The following is an 18,180-nucleotide window of genomic DNA, read 5'->3' on the forward strand; positions in this document are numbered from 1 at the left end:
TCTTTGCTAACTCTCCACCATTAGTCAGCTGTCCCTGATTTCCTCTGTTCATTAACACAGCATCTTTCCCTCTTTGCTTCAGCCTTCTTTGCTTTCTTCTCTGTGACTTTGACCTTATTTGGAGAAGTTTTAAAGATGGCTGAATGAGCATGGCTTGCTGTGGTTCCTACAACTTCTGTTTTTCTGTGACAGGCTATGTATCAGCTAGCTCCCGATGAGAAAAGGAGGGACTGTGGACTGAATGTTTTAGACACATACTTTAATAATGGGGTAAGATGCACCAACCTGCTCATTTAATTACAGGGCTGCATGATACGGCCATAAATGATTTATATATTAGTTTAAGTTAATACATGCACTTCCAGATGATCGTCTCATTGAATTTTATTCAGTGTAATAAAACTGCTTAGGGTTTATTTAATTGTTTGTTAACTGGAAATATGCTCAGCTATCGGTAAATAAAGTAAGCTGGAGATAAAATGGTCAAGTCATGCATTTAATTCTGGCTCTTACATGTGTGAATGTGTACTTCACTGTCCCATTAGGTCTTCTTTTGTGTTTTCACTACAGCTGCACAAGGCAGTTATTTTTAAGCTGATTCACATAAATGCTAATGTTCTCACTGACTGAAATGAGTCGGAGCAAACAGACAGGGGAACTTCAATTTGTTTTGTTTTTTCACTAACAGAAAGATTCAAGCACAATTCTGGTATAAAATCTATTTTCACATCTTCAACAATCTGTGACCATGTTACACTGAGCATGTTCTCTTCTGTCTCTCTGCATCTGTTTGCCTCACCTGCTGTTTTTCTGTCTCTTTAAACCCTCAAGTCGGCAGCCCATCTGCCTGACATACCCCAGGATGTTGTCGCTGGGTGCCGGGAGAGGTTGGAGCAGAGTCCGTGTAAGGAGCTCTTCAATGACTGCACCAAGTATGTTTTTAAATCTAACTTGCTGATTTTATTTGTTCTTTTATTTGCTCAGCCCTCATGCAGACAGGCTGTGGAGGGAAAATTCAAATGGAATTTTATACATTGATTTATTTCTTTTTTTAAAAAAATATAATTATTATGATTATTTTTTTGCCATGGTTGCGTCTGGGCATCTAAGTGTAGGCACTAGCAGAATCTTTAGAGAGAGAAAGAAAGTGTGTGTGTGTGGACCATTGCTCCCTGTCACTGCTGATGATGAGGCAGCGGGCACCTGGAATGCCGTACTACACACAGACACACACACACTCGCAAATACGTACGCATAGTTGAGCCAAATGAAAAGGAGCAGTGGGCAGAGAGAGCATCCGGATGGCTGGCATGAAAACAACAGCCACCTCAGTGTTCGCCACATACACACACACAAACAGGTTTACAAACACACACAAACACACTTGCAGGTGTTTCTCCTTCCTGCTCTGAGAGCCAGGAGAAGCAAACAGACTGGGGATTATTACCCACACATGTACTTCTTATTGAACATACAGTGACACACGTACACCTCAGCGATACTCGGGTATGCGCTCATATTTGTAGTATCATCTCAGTTTGTGTTTTGGTTTCTTAATTATATTACAGTGGTAAGTGCAATGGTAATCATTTCACACATAAAAGGCATATTACATATTTTTAACGGCATATGCTATACTCTGTTGTTACTACTTAAAGTCGTTGTAGTGACTTATTCCTAATCCCTAAGATGATTGCACTGTGTGCCGATTGGTTAGCTGATTGCATTTGTTTTAGTTAGATTCCAACTGGGTGAATTTAGTTTGGCAAGATGTTTGGAAAATGATAACCAGACTCTAACCAGGCTCTTAAGAAACACTATGTGGAGGAAAAAGCTTCATGGACCTGAAACAACATGCTTCTTGGTCCAGAAAATGGCAAAGTCCAAAATGCAGAAGCTAACAAAGAATCTCCAAAAGATCCAAAGATGCATGACTGTCAAAATAAAACAGGAAACGAGTAAACAGTGAAATATCTAACTCTGAGACAAAAACTTGACAACAAACTACAATGGAACACTAGGGAAGCTAGGTTAACCTGAAACACACAAAGGAGTAAATGCACATCTATACTAAAATGTAAACAAGAACCCATAGCACAAAGGTAATCACAACTAAAGATCCAAAAAACAAAACCAAGGATAACCCTAGGTCAAAGACCAAGGACCACGACAAGTCTACTATTAAAGAGAGCTTATTCTGCCAAATTTCCTGGTGCACATTGCGATTCTGTAATTCTACTAAAGCAGCTTTGCAATTCTTATTTTATCCCGAGTTTGATATTTACCAATACATCAGATTACTTTTACAAAGGTGATGTTTTCAGATTGTTTGACATTTAACAGTGAACTGACCAAACCACCTCGGTGACCCAGGTCTGCTTAACACACATTGGGGTCTATTCCTGTATTTTATTTTATTTTTACTAGTTTACTGAAATAATTGTAATCAATGCCTGGAACTATAATTCATATATTTTTCTTTTGGTACATGAAACAGCATTGCCATGGAATCAGTTGGTTGGTTACCAAAAAACAAACCAAAAAACCCAACCTTTCTTTTTAGCATTTAAATGTTGTGCACCCATCTAGCTGTTATCAGTCTCTGGTTGATAAATCACTTGATCACATCACAGAAGAAGACATTATTAACTGTAGTGTTAAATAGATTCAAGCTTCCTGATGATAAGATCTTTGAGGTCATCTTCAGGAAGCTTCTGGGCAATATGCAAATTAAAACTCGATCTGTGGGCTTCCTTTCTGGGAAGATGGTGCGCCCCCACCACGTTTTTTTTTAACTGGATTAATTTAGTTTATGCACATAGCACATAAAATATAAATCTTACTCTTAAACAACAGAAAATAAACAACTCAAATGTATCAGGTTTACATGTAACATGTACAGCATGCATTAAATCAGCGGGCTGATGGAGCCATGTGTTGTCATTGCTGGCAAAATCAAAATTTCTGTGAAGTCTGAGCTCATAACCACAAGGGCAAATGGATTTGGATTGGAAATGCTGTCACTAACCTTTGATTCACTTAAGCTTCACCAAACAGGAGCTCAAGAGAAGTGGGGATCATTGCTGAGAAAACACCCAGCTATGACATCAGCATGCACTCTTGCATACAGTCAGATATTATCTCCCTCCCTCAGGTATAGGGAACCTTTATGCAAATGTCTGATTGACAGAGCGCGGCCACTTTCACAGACCCATGAAGACAGGAATGCAAAGTTAGCTAGTCAAAGTGGCTGACAGGGACAAGCGTGCGGTTGCCAGAATGTTTTGAAGCAGTGATTAATTTTTCCCAAAAAGTTTCCTCGACCCGATGATTTTAATTGAGTATGAAGTTTTGTTTAGTTTATCTAAAGCTTATTCACATATCTTAATTTTCTCTGTGTTGGGGAGATTTGCTTGAGGGTTTAGAGGCTGAGTGAGCAATGCAGACACACAGCAGGAGGTGGTGTGTGAAGGAAAAAGTTGGCAAATGCATGTGTAGAAGAAGTGAGGTGATGTGGTTTGTGCTGGACTAAAACTGGGAGCTTCATTGGTTATGTTTAAGATGAGCAAAACCCAGAAAAACCTCCACAGAGTCTCTCATCTCAAGTCATGTTCAGTTAGGCAAGTTTCCTTCTTCCTGCATAAATGTCTTCCTCCAAGTTGTCCAAAGGGCATCAGGGAGAGCAGGGAAACGGTGTGAGAAAGAGGATAACCAGAATACTGCGCTTTTGTTGATGTGAGAAGCACAGCATCTGCTCCATTTCTTGACTGGATTCAAAACTCAGCAGGTGATGAAGTGATAAGTCTGAAGAAATGCAGAGCATGAGGACGCATCGTTAGAAAACCTACACAGAGTAAGGAAAGGAGGACGAAAAGGAGAATTAGGGGAAAAGTGAGGAGAAATGGAAAGAGAGTGTGAAGGAGAGCGGGGCAAAACGGCGAAGAGAACAACACAGGCACGTGTTGAAGCCGTGCAGCAGCAGCAGCTCAGATGTTTTTGAATGGGATTCCCGTCCAACTCTGGTCATCACTTCTTCCTTTCACTATCATTATTTGTATTATTCCGTTGTGTAACTTCATATTTTATTCCGATGTGTAATTCTGAACCAGCGTTTGCTCCGTTGTTTGTTTTTTTTTCTCTCAAAGGGAAAACCTGTAGGAAAGCATGGTGCTGCACGTGTGAACGTGACTTTTGGCAGAGCTGCACTCCCACTAACAGAAATATATTAGCTCACTTGTGGATTTTTATTTTTTTATTTTCTTGGTGCAGTGGAACATATTGTTATGTCATACTGAGAGTAGTGTGTGTGTGGCCCATCTCATGTGTATCGTGATGTTTTGTATATCCGCTGTGTTGACAAAGGTCTCACTGCTGATTTTTCTTCCCTCTTCTTGTCTTCTCCCGCTCCCTTTGTTTAACAAAAGCCATATTGTAGCTGTGTTTATTTCTACTCCCAGTGATGGCTGTCTGCAGCTCTGCTCAGCTCTTTCCTTTCTGGAGCCCCTTTCAGGCCTGTCAAACCGATAAGCGAACAGAATCTGGGAGGAAATAGTTTTTGTTTCTTGATTTCTTCAGTGACAGAGTGGAAACTGAAGTTTGATACACAAGGAACAAGAAACATGCTAATGCACGTGTTTAGGAGAAAGATTTTATGTACACAAACCCCTTGTAGGCTGAGAAACAACAAAGGGTAGATTGATAAAATCCTGTTGACACTCTACTCCTGCAAACAATTCAAATGGATGTTCACTTAATTTACAGAGCAACTGAGTTCCATAATGACATAACTCAGTTTTCTTTCACACAGCCGAGGGTGCTTCCCCGATGGAAACTCTCTACTCTCAAGTCTTTTTGCCAAGAACAGCTACTCCAGCACTGTTGGTAACCACAGGCAGCTATCCTTGTCCTCCTTAGTGATGAAGTAATTTTAAAATATGGTCAAGGAAAATCTGCTGGATAAATATGAGCATATCTTTGACATTTGGGTGGCTGAGGAGAATGTGTGCTGTAACTCTGGTTTTTAGTCATGTGTTGTTGGCTGGTAGAGGAGGTTGTGATCACACCGGGCAGTGGTTGTCATGACTGTCCCAGAGTATTTGTTATTTCATGTGGGGTTTTTGTAGTTTGGGAATAGTGCAGCTTGTGTCACAAGGATAAATGTAATGAAGATGATTACTGCTTGCTTTGAAGAAACTGATCATTTTGCATCATGTTGACTATTATAGTTGACAGTTAAATGGCTTAGAGGGGCACTGTAAGGAGTCTTTGGGAGTCTGTTTTATTGTTTAATAATTAAATTATTATTGTTTTTTAAGCTGATGTTTGCATTGCGACCTGGGGTTTGGATTGCTAAGGTCCATCTTTCATGGAAAGTTTCGTTAATTTAGTATCTGCATATGACTCCTCTCTGTTTAAATTATTATTCTGTATTTGGATGAGATGAAGAATGGTTAAAAAGCTCCATCCGTGCACAAACACAAATACCTTCTAATTTGTGACAGACTATTAAAATATTTCAATTTCTCACCAGAACTGAAGCATAAAGTCCTTGAATAGTCTGCATCAAACAGCAAGTCACGATCCATTAAAAATGAACCCAAAGACTCCAAAACCACAAATATGGTTAAGAGGTCCAGTTCAGCTAGTTGAGGTGACGCCAGACAGCTATCGACTGTAGCTGCCGATAAAGTTTAAGCCCTACCGGCATTTAAAGATGAGTTAGAAAGAATGTTCCCATCCTATGATTATTATTGAAGGGGAAGCTGCCCATAGGGACGAAACCCTTTTTAAAATATTTATAAATGTTTGTACCAGGCTATCAGTGACCTTTTTATCTTGATAACTTGGACATTTTCAATGATGACTGACTCAGCCTTAAGTGGCCACTTCAGGAATTGCAGTTTTGCCATTTTCTGTTGGTAGAGACTTTAGCAATAGAAACTGACCTTTCATTTAATTCAAGGAGCACCCCCTGGATCTAAAAAAAAGTAGTTAAAAACTGCATTTCCTCATTGTGTCAGGCTGGTTTGTTGAGGCTGGTTTGAAAAAGGCTCTTTGAAACATTTTTTATAGATTACAAAGCTAATAATATGACTTGCTGTGTAGTACAGATCATCTAACATGTTTGTGCTTCTGTTACTATTTCATTAGTCTGTTATTTAGCACTAAATAGTTGATATGCAACTCTAACCGGTCGCAGCAGATGGCCCCGCCCCTCCCTGAGCCTGGTTCTGCCGGAGGTTTCTTCCTGTTAAGAGGGAGTTTTTCCTTCCCACTGTCACTTGCTCATAGGAGGTCATATGATTATTGGCTTTTTCTCTGTATGTATTATTGTAGGGTCTACCTTACAATGCAAAGCACCTTGAGGCGACTGTTGTGATTTGGTGCTATATAAATAAAATTGCATTGAATATGTGTGTCTGTATGCTGCATCTGTACAGATTAAGAATGCAGTTTGCTAACTAAGCTAGCTAACGTTAACTGATTGTTCAGCACTCCACCCTTTCATCCATAACAGTTACTTCTGGGTTTTTGTTTTTTTTTTTTTTGTTTTTTTTTTAAAGAGCAGCAACGCTGAAGCTTCAAAATGCAGAATCCAAAGCCACTGGGTGACGTCCTGGTGGTTATGTCAGTCTACTTTTTAAAATATGTAATCTGCCAACACTCAACGCAAGCACAGTAGATAGCTCAGCCTTAAAGTAACCGCAACACATCAGTGCTGTTTAGCTCACCGCTTTAGTGTCAAGAGATGGTGTTTAAGTCAAACATCTGTGGTGAGACCATTGAAAACAGACACTGATCTACGAGGATGACGCACGGATGTCAAAGAGTCGTGTCCTAACAACTCCCAGCGGAGTGGCAGTTTATGCACGGCTAGGAGACGGTGAGACTGTCACCCTTTGTGACCCCGCAGAGAGTTATATTTTTGCTGGGTGTTAGTGGCTTCCGTCTTTTGCTAAGAATTTAAGAAAAATGCAGTCCTTTTTGTGTGTGTGTGTTTCCAGACTTACACCCACATTCACGTGGCAGGTAAAATGAGATTAGATGTTCCGCTGAACCTCAGACTCAATAAAAAACGGTTTCCATAAATCCCGTTTCCTGGTTGAACTGAGTGGAACTTCCCTGCTCAAAGGCATTTTTCGTTTTTCATGGTGGCATATTGACATTCAGTGTTTTCCATCTTTCCACTGAGAGTGACTTTTGAACTCTGCAATGTCCATGGCGCACACAAAAGTTCACAGATATATACAGATGTGGCCGTATGTAATCCAGTGGGTATTCAGTCAAAGGATGTGTCTGTTTGTAGTCACTGCCAAGGTTTAAAAAAAGGAAGTGTTTAGGGGTAACATGAAATCTGGGTTTTTTCCTGGTTTACTCTGACATGTAAGATGTTATTGTTATATTTGATATGTTATTAAAATGGTCACCACTCCCCCTTCTCTGTCTCTCCTTTGCTCCAGAATAGTTCGTGATTATCTGAGTGGAGCTCCATTTTCCTCCTACCAGGAGTCCATGTACTTCTCTCGCTTCCTGCAGTGGAAATGGTTGGAGAGGTGGGTAGCGTATTACACACTTGGAAAAGCAAACATGCAAAGCATGTACATTAAGATTTACATCAAAAACGTGACATGCACATACTAAACGTTCCCTGTTCAGGTCGTCTGAGGCTGAACAATTACTGTCTTTGACTGTCGCTAAAGCAGTAAAAGAGATATATAACGAAAAAGTAAATATTAAAGTATAGCAGCAGGAACGGTTTTTGCACTAAAACAGGTGGTAGTGCCAATCGGTGATTCTGTGTGAGTGGTTAATAATTGATGATGCTTTGCATAATGGCTTTGAAACCAAAGCAGGGTGGAAACAGCAGTCATCAGGGTGGATTAATAATATATTAGACCATTACTCTGTCTGCAACATCACATGGTCTGTGAAAATGAAATAAACTCCTATTTAATGTCTCCTCTGTGTTTTGTCTCTCTGTCTTTATCCCTTTCTTATTCTTCATTGCACCTCTGCAGGCAACCAGTAACCAAAAATACCTTCAGACATTACAGAGTACTAGGAAAAGGTGGATTTGGCGAGGTAAGAAATGAGGAATAAATAATGTTTTATAAGGTGGAATTATAATGACTAAAGTTATAGTTAAACTTTAATGAGTTAATTGGTTACAAGTAACTGTTAACTGTCAGTTAATGCACCAGCGTTTGTCGCCACTCCAGTGATGCTGGGTGGGAAAATCTGCAGTGTGACATATTAACTTCCATTAGTTATATTTTAGGGGCGTGTGTTTTATTTTTAATGCGCATGTGAGTGCGATCACGTTTTTTTCGCTGCTTGTTTTCCAGGTTTGTGCCTGCCAAGTACGTGCCACCGGTAAGATGTACGCCTGTAAAAAGCTGGAAAAGAAACGAGTGAAGAAAAGAAAAGGTGAAGCAATGGCACTAAACGAAAAACGCATTTTAGAAAAAGTTAACAGTAGTTTTGTAGTAAGTACTACTTTTTTCTTATTCAACCTTTCAACCGAATTTTACTTGTTTTGCCCGTCTATGTGCGAGACCGTGCATGCGTGAATGTGAGAGCACTGTCAGCTGCAGGATCCTGCAAATGAAACGGAATGGCGTGTTTGCAAAGGCTGTCGATCAGCTCTTAAAGATAGACGCCACAACTCGAGCTCTGTTTGTTTAGTGAGGTTGTGAGCCACAGTGGAAAAAAGACATGATGAGATAAAACTACAAAAGGGGGGAAAAGACGCATGATCTTATTGAACAGTGGCAGGTGAGAGCATTCTGCGGGGCGTTTAGGGAGGATGTGGAAACACGTTGACAAGTTCAGCTGCGCTCGCTGATTGTGCTGCAGCAATCGAAGCCAGCTTGGCTATTTTCATAAGAAACCTGCTATTCTGCAAACACGCCAGATTTGATTTCATTTGGAGCATACTGTCAGCCCTCAATCATCTGTCAATGCATTACTGAATTACTGTTTTGTTCCTGTGTATTTTTAGATTAATAATTTTTTTTTTTTGCCTTCTTGGGGCAGAGGTGTTAAAATAATGCTCCCCCCAGAATTCTGTGATGGTTTACTTTAAGATTGCCACTCTGTGACAGCTCAGCATTACGTCACAGACACTCTTAAGTTTCTCAGACATTCCTGCCATATGTGACTGGAATTCATTTCACCAAAACAAATCTGTCATCAAGTAAAAGCAGCATGTTAAAGTGTGTAACCCAAATGTGATATTTAAGGAACTGAAAATTCTGAGGAAGCATCAATCTGAGGAACAAGCTAAAACGATCTCCAGAGAATGCCACAATAGTATTGGTGCCACCTTCATCAGGAAATGGCATCAAAATTGCTCTTCCTTGTTGTCCAACCGCACCACCTAAAACAAAGGCTGTTAGAAATGTTGAATTGTTTTTAAAAAGAGAACCCGCGGCATCTGAGTTGCAGACACAAGTCACATTTTAGCAGAGCAGCTGCTTGCAGAATGAAATGGTACAGTATCCTTTCTCTGAGCATGTGTGCCAGCCTAAGGAAAAGAAAAATCATTAGCCTGCCACTGTGCCTCCGGCTCTTAGTGATGCCATTGCTCTTGGCTGATTTTCCTATGGAGGATTTCTATAAATTGAACCATAGGCATGAGTAAGCAGTGGTTTTTGGCTAGCAGCGCATCGGAAACCTTTTTAGGGAGTCACCTACCGACAGGTGACAAATTAAAGGAAAAAACAACATAAAGTGTCGTTGTGTGGTATTGGGTTGCCGCATGCTAACAGAACAGCTTCAGTGTGCCTTTGAACTGACTCTCCAAGTCTGTAGAAGTCTGCTGGATGGATGGAACACAATTCTTTTGAGATACTCCCTCACTGCGTGATTTGAAGTGTGCTATATAACACTTTGTTCCAAAATATGTTAAGGCCATAACATATGACTTGAATCACTTTTAGATTCGTTAAACCATTTAGTAAACCCTCGTGTCTTACGGACAAAAAAAGAGACCATTCACATCAGGATAAAAATGTTTCTTCATTGTATAACCGCAGTAACACTACAGTCACTCTTGCCTATGAAAGCATGCTAGCACAATGTAACAGAGCCACCAGATTCCCTTGCTGTAGAGGTTATTGTTAAATCTTTTAATTTCAGTGCTAAACCAAAAGGAGAAGTCTACTACTAAAAGAAATATCGTATTAGTCATGGCTCATATTTAAAGTAGGACTTTATTAAGCGATAGTTTTGTGGAATAACTGAGTTGAGTTTTCTTGCCCCCCTTTTCTGTCTGACTGTGCATACCTGTCTAGCAGTGCACTGCTTCCTCTTGTATTGCGCTCTGATTTTCTTTATTCCCCTTTCAACATGTCATGAATATAAAAAATGAAATGCTTGAATTTTTTGATCCAGCTTAAATACTACATATTCTCATCAAGACTCCGATCCCACTGGAAAACTGGGGATGTGTGCCTCTCTTTCCATTTCGTCCAGCTGCATGCACAAACACATCTCAGGTGCTCAGGCCGGAAAAGAAAGCTTAGCTTTGGCTCAGTGTTGCTTCTTATTTCAAAACTGATTGTTCCAAAGACAACAAAATTACACCAAGTCCTCATTTAACATTCTTGGAACATGGCAAGGAGTGGCTAATACTCATGTAAATGTCTGGTCTGTATGCAGTGTGTACTTTGTGCATAAAGGAAAAAATACTGTGTGACTTTGACTTAACAGTGATATTTATCTGTAGTACAGTAACCTGGCTTTCCTGCAGCCCTGCCTCAAAGCCTGTCCATGTTCACTGTTTGAATGTACTGGCTGCCGTTTGAGTTGTACTACACGCTGGATTAGCTGGTTTGTGATGCAGCATGAGCTATGTAGCCTGTCCTTGTTTGAGTGAGTCATGGCAGAAGCATGTGTACGAGCATGCATGTGCACACACGTACACACGCGCACACACAGGCTAGAGTGGGCTTGTTACAGAACCTCAGACTTGCAGCTCTTGTCACCTGGGATTGGCACATGATTCTGTGTGTGTGCGTGTTTGTGTGTGTGCGTGTTTGTTCGCGGTGCTGCAGGCAGAACTGATGACTCTTCATGTGCCTCTCTACCTACGAGAGCAGCTCTGTTGCCTAGCAACACTGACCAAACAGCAGTAGCAAGCAGAAGAGTCAAGTGCTCTCTCAAACCCCTCATTTCTCTCTCTCTCGCTATTCTGCTTTACCTTTTTGTGATCACTGCATGGTATTAGTCAGTGCATACTGTTAGTTTGCTGTATGTTTTAACCAATAACCTATCCGCATATTCTTTGTGTGTGGGTGTGAGACACGGAGCAGGGTGACCCTGCTTTAAAATTTCCAGCAGGTGAGGATGAGGTAGAGCTGCCTCACTGCGATGCAGATTTGACTCACTATCATATCATATTGAATTTTTTTTTTGATACCGGTACCAATATAATGAAATTATTATATAATATATTTTTTTCCCCTGCAGATAAGTCAGACTTGTAATTTCATGTTTTTCCATAGAAGAACAGCATGAAAATACAAAGATAAATATGAGAATTATCTGAATATTTCTATTATTTTTGCTGACACTTTTTATTCATATTCTTTGAAACAGGATTTTTCCCTTTTCACAGTAAAATAAATAAGAATAAATGAAATAAACCACACTTCTACGAAAATGCTTAACTTTTAGGCAAAGGAGTAGAGCTCAGGACGTTAAGGGTCTTGCTGCATGCGTGTAAACCATAAATACAGCAAGACATACACAACAAAAGCTGAACCGATAATACTAGAGTAGCAATTACTGAACATTTGATTACACACTTGAACGTCTTCGATATTTGGGAGAGTTTTTGGATGTCTGCTCATAGTGATTCATACATTTTAATGAATCACTAAGCAAACTAAAAGGCTTTTGTGGTGCCACAATAAATTGATGTATTTTGCCAGCACATAAACAAGAATTTAGAAAGATTATTTACTTTGGTTTGGAGCACATATTTGTGTGTTTGTTTAGGTACATTTTGTATATATATGTATATATGAGTGTGTGTGTTTTGTTCACTTGGCCCATGAGAATATTTCCCATCTCCTTTTGTGGTTTGTTTCTGACTACATGCTCTAGCAGATGGAAATCCTCCTGATGGCAGCAACTTCCTGCTTGTACACAACAACGTATGCGCACACTGTACCCTGTGTGTCACTGACCCACAGGGAGGGGAAATGAAGGGAGGCTGGTGGGAATGAGGGAAGAAAAGAGACGGATGGTGGGATTAGAGAGAGGATGATTTTCTGTATCTGTTATATATCTCCTTGTTTCTTTTGTGTACATTCTTGACGTTCCATTCTGGATAATGGATGATTATTTGGGACATTAAGCAAACCAAATAAAGCAATTATGCTCTTCTAGCCACTCAGTAGTCTCTTAGCACTTCTCTTCCCTCTTCCTCCAGCACACTCATGCCCTCTTCAACATTTTCTCCTTTCTTCTTGCCTCCTCCCATTATTACCTCTTCCCCAAATTTGCCTCCCTCTCCTAGGTTAGTCTAGCATACGCCTATGAGACCAAGGATGCGCTGTGCCTGGTGCTGACCATAATGAATGGCGGTGACTTAAAGTTTCACATTTACAACATGGGGAACTCAGGCTTTGATGAGCAAAGAGCCATCTTCTACGCTGCTGAGATTTGCTGTGGCCTTGAGGACCTGCACCGTGAGAGGATAGTTTACAGGTAAGCTCACACATGGTGTCAGAAAAAAGTTTGGAATAGGTGTAGATAGTAAATTAAACAGTAGCCCCATATTATGGGTGGCATGCTGGTTAACACTGCCGCCTCACAGGATGATTATCCTAGGTTCGATTTCACGGGCTGGCTTTTGGCCTTTCTGGGTGGAGTTTGCATGTGCTGCTCATGACTTCGGCTCTCTCCGGATACCGTGGCTTTCTCCCAAAGTTCAGAGATGTGCTTATTAGGTTAATTGGTAATTCTAAATTGCCTGTAAGTGTGAAGGTGAGTTTGACCTGTGCAGGCTGTACCCCACCTCTTGTGGAGATGGATTTGACATCATATTTGCTGCATTGAGCTTAGGAGCTGGGAATTGTTCACAGATATTTAAGGATCTGTGTCTCTGTGGACGATATTGTGAGGTTTAAAGCCCTAGAACCACGTTATGTAAGCATGTTGTGGTACAAGAGTATTTGCTTACAGCTGGCTAAATGCCCTGGCATTTAAAGTTCAGCTTGCTCTCATGTGAATCGTTACCAGTAAAAGGAAAAAAAATAGATTATGTCTTTTGGGGTTCTGAAAGGAACTCTCTAAAGTCAGAAATAACCGTGATGTTTTCACAGTGATGCCATCAAAGTTACCTGTAACACGATGCCTAACAGGCTGGACGTAAAGTTTGAGAGGGAATGGTCTTGACTCAAATTTTAAGATTTTGCAGTTTTTGATTTGGTTCTCACTAAAGGATATCTTGGATTAAACTCTGCCAACTTTACGGAAGTATACAGGGAGTGCAGAATTATTAGGCAAGTTGTATTTTTGAGGAATAATTTTATTATTGAACAACAACCATGTTCCCAATGAACCCAAAAAACTCATTAATATCAAAGCTGAATGTTTTTGGAAGTAGTTTTTAGTTTGTTTTTAGTTTTAGCTATTTTAGGGGGATATCTGTGTGTGCAGGTGACTATTACTGTGCATAATTATTAGGCAACTTAACAAAAAACAAACATATACCCATTTCAATTATTTATTTTTACCAGTGAAACCAATATAACATCTCCACATTCACAAATATACATTTCTGACATTCAAAAACAAAACAAAAACAAATCAGCGACCAATATAGCCACCTTTCTTTGCAAGGACACTCAAAAGCCTCCCATCCATGGATTCTGTCAGTGTTTTGATCTGTTCACCATCAACATTGCGTGCAGCAGCAACCACAGCCTCCCAGACACTGTTCAGAGAGGTGTACTGTTGTCCCTCCTTGTAAATCTCACATTTGATGATGGACCACAGGTTCTCAATGGGGTTCAGATCATGTGAACAAGGTGGCCATGTCATTAGTTTTTCTTCTTTTATACCCTTTCTTGCCAGCCACGCTGTGGAGTACTTGGACGCGTGTGATGGAGCATTGTCCTGCATGAAAATCATGTTTTTCTTGTAGGATGCAGACTTCTTCCTGTACCACTGCTTGAAGAAGGTGTCTTCCAGAAACTGGCAGTAGGACTGGGAGTTGAGCTTGACTCCATCCTCAACCCGAAAAGGCCCCACAAGCTCATCTTTGATGATACCAGCCCAAACCAGTACTCCACCTCCACCTTGCTGGCGTCTGAGTCGGACTTAGCTCTCTGCCCTTTACCAATCCAGCCACGGGCCCATCCATCTGGCCCATCAAGACTCACTCTCATTTCATCAGTCCATAAAACCTTAGAAAAACCAGTCTTGAGATATTTCTTGGCCCAGTCTTGACGTTTCAGCTTGTGTGTCTTGTTCAGTGGTGGTCGTCTTTCAGCCTTTCTTACCTTGGCCATGTCTCTGAGTATTGCACACCTTGTGCTTTTGGGCACTCCAGTGATGTTGCAGCTCTGAAATATGGCCAAACTGGTGGCAAGTGGCATCTTGGCAGCTGCACGCTTGAGTTTTCTCAGTTCATGGGCAGTTATTTTGCGCCTTGGTTTTTCCACACGCTTCTTGCGACCCTGTTGACTATTTTGAATGAAACGCTCGATTGTTCGATGATCACGCTTCAGAAGCTTTGCAAGTTTGAGACTGCTGCATCCCTCTGCAAGATATCTCACTATTTTTGACTTTTCTGAGCCCGTCAAGTCCTTCTTTTGACCCATTTTGCCAAAGGAAAGGACGTTGCCTAATAATTATGCACACCTGATATAGGGTGTTGATGTCATTAGACCACACCCCTTCTCATTACAGAGATGCACATCACCTAATATGCTTAATTGGTAGTAGGCTTTCGAGCCTATACAGCTTGGAGTAAGACAACATGCATGAAGAGGATGATGTGGACAAAATACTCATTTGCCTAATAATTCTGCACTCCCTGTATTGCAAATTTTTAGGATACTATTTTAAAGTGCTTGTAAAACCTTTGGAAAGTTACAAAGGCTAAAGTCCATGCCCAACATTACTTCTGGCAGTTCAGTTCTGTCAAGTTCAAGATCCTGATAAATCACCTGATCTCAGTGCTAACCCACATCACCCAGTGGCTCAGCTAAGATCCTTGTACAAATCTAACTAGTAAATCTCACATAAGGCATACTTTAAGCTGCCTTATCCTACCTTCAGTATAGATCTGCAAGCTGCTTGGAACCCAGCTCCATATTTCATGTCATGTTTCCATATTTGATTGTGGCTGACTGTCTTGTTGCTGCTCCCCCGCCTCTGCCTTTCCAAGTATGTGAATGGAAAGGTGAAGCCTTCTGCCAAATATGAATTACTGCAGATGGAATAGAAATTGTTTTTGCCTATAGTGGTCTTAGATGAAATGTGGTTATTTTCAACATCAGAAAACACTGCAGTTAAGCTGCAAAAAAGTTTGTTTGTAGTCCAAACCTTTCTGGTATCTATGTAACTTTGGTGGCATAATACCCACTAAGAGTCTACTTTAAAATGCAGTTAAACAAAGAATGAAGAGCTGCTCCAGCTAAATCCAGATGCACCCATCTGCACCTGGATAGCCTGCCATTATTTCCTTGATAGAGCTGGTTTTCATCACTTTTAACTGTGAAATGTCTGAGCTATAGCACACCAAATTTTCTGTTACCGGCTGAGCAAAGCGTCCAATGAAATTAATATGTAGGAAATATACAATATCCAAACATGATATATATTTGGAGATACATTCGAGTGTGGCTAAGGGTAAATTGGACTAATATTACCGTCTGTTTATTCTCTTCCACTCTGTGTACTTCTATAAACTGTATTTTAAAACAGCAGAATTCCTAATAAACCCATTCTCCCTGACACGCTTTTCTGTTTTTCTAATCAGACAAGGGAACAACTGTAAAATAGTGACAGAAGCTCATAAAGACTAATGTAAACCAGGCTATTTTTCAATCTGCAGCTATTAAGTGTTAAAATCCTGAACTTGTACTAATTATGCCGTGTGACAAATTTATGTCTGTGCTGCAATGTTAGCTATATTTTTCAGCTACTGTGAGGGCGTAGCCTTCTGTCCTAAGCTTGTGTACCATCTTAATTTTCTGTAGCTGCATTAAAAAAACCTCTCATATTAAATACACCAGGATGTTCCTTTTTATAAAGAAAAAAGTCACATTTAGATTAAAAATAGATGACATATATAAACATAAAAGTATAACTTGGGATTTCCAAGTCATCACAGCCATCAAAAATCTCAGTGGCTATACTGTGGTTGGAGCTATAGTTTAACCTTACGCCATTATGTAACCAGCTGTGCCTCATTTTTGTCATTCCAACAGACCAGTCAAAGCAAACTGGGCTTTGTATGAGTCCAGTCTGACCTTAAAGAAACAGGAACTATAATGGTGCATAACAGGCCAGGGGTGATAAGATATGTACAGTAACAATGTACAGTAAGAGAATAATAATGTGCGTTTTGAAAACAAATTTAACCCAGCAGAGTAATATAATATGGATACATTGAGGAAAAAGACCTAAGTGGCAAACTTCAGTGCTCAAGATGGCTGAAAAAAACAACAACAAAAAACCCAGCACTATTTCCAACCATTTGTTCCAGCTCTGGTGTTATGAAGCGATTTATTCCACCGGAGGGTAACAGTGGGAAGGGTGCAGAAGGAAATCTTGAATGATGAAGTGTGACCAGATTAATGGTGTACTGATTTCAGTGAGGTGTAATTCACATGTCAAACTCAATGGGGCCTGAGAGTAATGTTAACATAAACACTGATGTTCTTAAAAGACCCACATGCACATGGCCGGTGTAGTTATAACAACATGCCGTGCGTCTTGATCTCAGCATGTGTTACAGTAACCTTCACAGTTGGCATTGTGGTTTTAAGTTGGCAGCAGTCCGATAGATTTGATTACAAAAGAGTAAAATAACATGTTGCTGTGCAAGTTAAATAGAATAGAATAGACTGGGCTTAATTAAAAAAGGCTTAAGTTTTAAAGCTTCAGCCAGGAGATTACAGGCCGGTGCAATAAATGAAGCAAATAAAGATATATGATACATGAAAGGCTGTAGTAGCTCAAGAAGAGAAGAGGCAACTAATGAAAACAGAATAGTAAATTCATAAATAATACAAATATTTATCCAAGGGTTTAATGTTCTCTCCCTGTTGTTAAAATTATCACAAAATCAGAATTCATCTCTAATGTGTCATTTTTTTTTTCTCTTTACAGGGATCTGAAACCTGAAAACATCCTTCTGGATGACCGTGGTATGTCCTAGCTCTTTTTTCACTGTTGCTTTCTTGTTTAATTTACTTCACGTGTGTTCCAAAGACATTTTTTTGTTTTGTCGTTATTTTTTTTCTGTAACTTGTGGCTCATAATGTCCAAAACAAACACGCACTTTGTAACTTGTCGTGTTCATAATGTTCAAGCCCAGCAGCAGAACGTCTCCCCATCTTTTGGGGCTGAAAAGTCATCTCAAGTTTCTCACATCACGCTCTTTCCTCTGACTCACACTTAGATCATTTATTCTCCAAATTGGGCATATCTTGAAATTGAGGAATGTGCTCATTTTTAGCACCGCTCTTTTCCCCTCGTTCTCCTTCTCCCCGCTTCTGTTCCAAGTCAGTGTAACGTGGCCATTTCCACGGCACTGTGGATGTCTTGTGTGCATGTTGTCGTGTGCCTTGTAAGTTATAACTTGAAAATTATTGTTAAGAAAGCATGCATTTAAATCTGAAACATAAATTGAACACTCTCTCATTTTGCGATTTATCTGTGGGTATCGTTTAGGACATATTCGAATTTCAGACTTGGGCCTTGCTGTGCAAATCCCTGAAGGGGAGACGATACGAGGGAGAGTAGGCACCGTTGGATACATGGGTAAGAACTGGTTCCTTTTCATTGCATTGTGCCCAGTGATGTCGATCTTCTTCCTCCTTTTTGTTCTCAAGTCTTTGCTCAGGGCACTGATTTAGCAAAATCACAGCACTGTTCTGCTAACTTCTCTTCACATGTATTGGGTTTCCTTATTTGAACTTCAGCATCTATCTC

At 40.2% G+C, this 18,180-nt stretch overlaps 1 protein-coding gene across 2 annotated transcripts in view; it reads left to right on the top strand.

Annotated features, from left to right (window-relative positions):
• Positions 1-18,180, top strand: part of grk4 (G protein-coupled receptor kinase 4) — a 52,501-nt gene that overhangs the window by 23,186 nt on the left and 11,135 nt on the right. For both annotated transcript variants that reach the window (XM_086296791.1, XM_086296790.1), the window contains exons 4-11: positions 193-270; positions 832-932; positions 7,461-7,553; positions 8,019-8,082; positions 8,346-8,486; positions 12,527-12,717; positions 17,356-17,393; positions 17,920-18,009. In XM_086296791.1, coding sequence (XP_086152917.1) covers positions 193-270; positions 832-932; positions 7,461-7,553; positions 8,019-8,082; positions 8,346-8,486; positions 12,527-12,717; positions 17,356-17,393; positions 17,920-18,009 — 796 coding nt within the window. The remainder of the gene's footprint in view (positions 1-192; positions 271-831; positions 933-7,460; positions 7,554-8,018; positions 8,083-8,345; positions 8,487-12,526; positions 12,718-17,355; positions 17,394-17,919; positions 18,010-18,180) is intronic.

Source organism: Aulonocara sp. 'chitande type north' Nkhata Bay, linkage group LG6 (genome assembly GCF_057382095.1).
Source record: "Aulonocara sp. 'chitande type north' Nkhata Bay isolate Kocher_YH1m ecotype deep benthic linkage group LG6, A_spYH_male_GT1.1, whole genome shotgun sequence".
NCBI classification, from domain to species: Eukaryota; Metazoa; Chordata; class Actinopteri; order Cichliformes; family Cichlidae; genus Aulonocara; species Aulonocara sp. 'chitande type north' Nkhata Bay.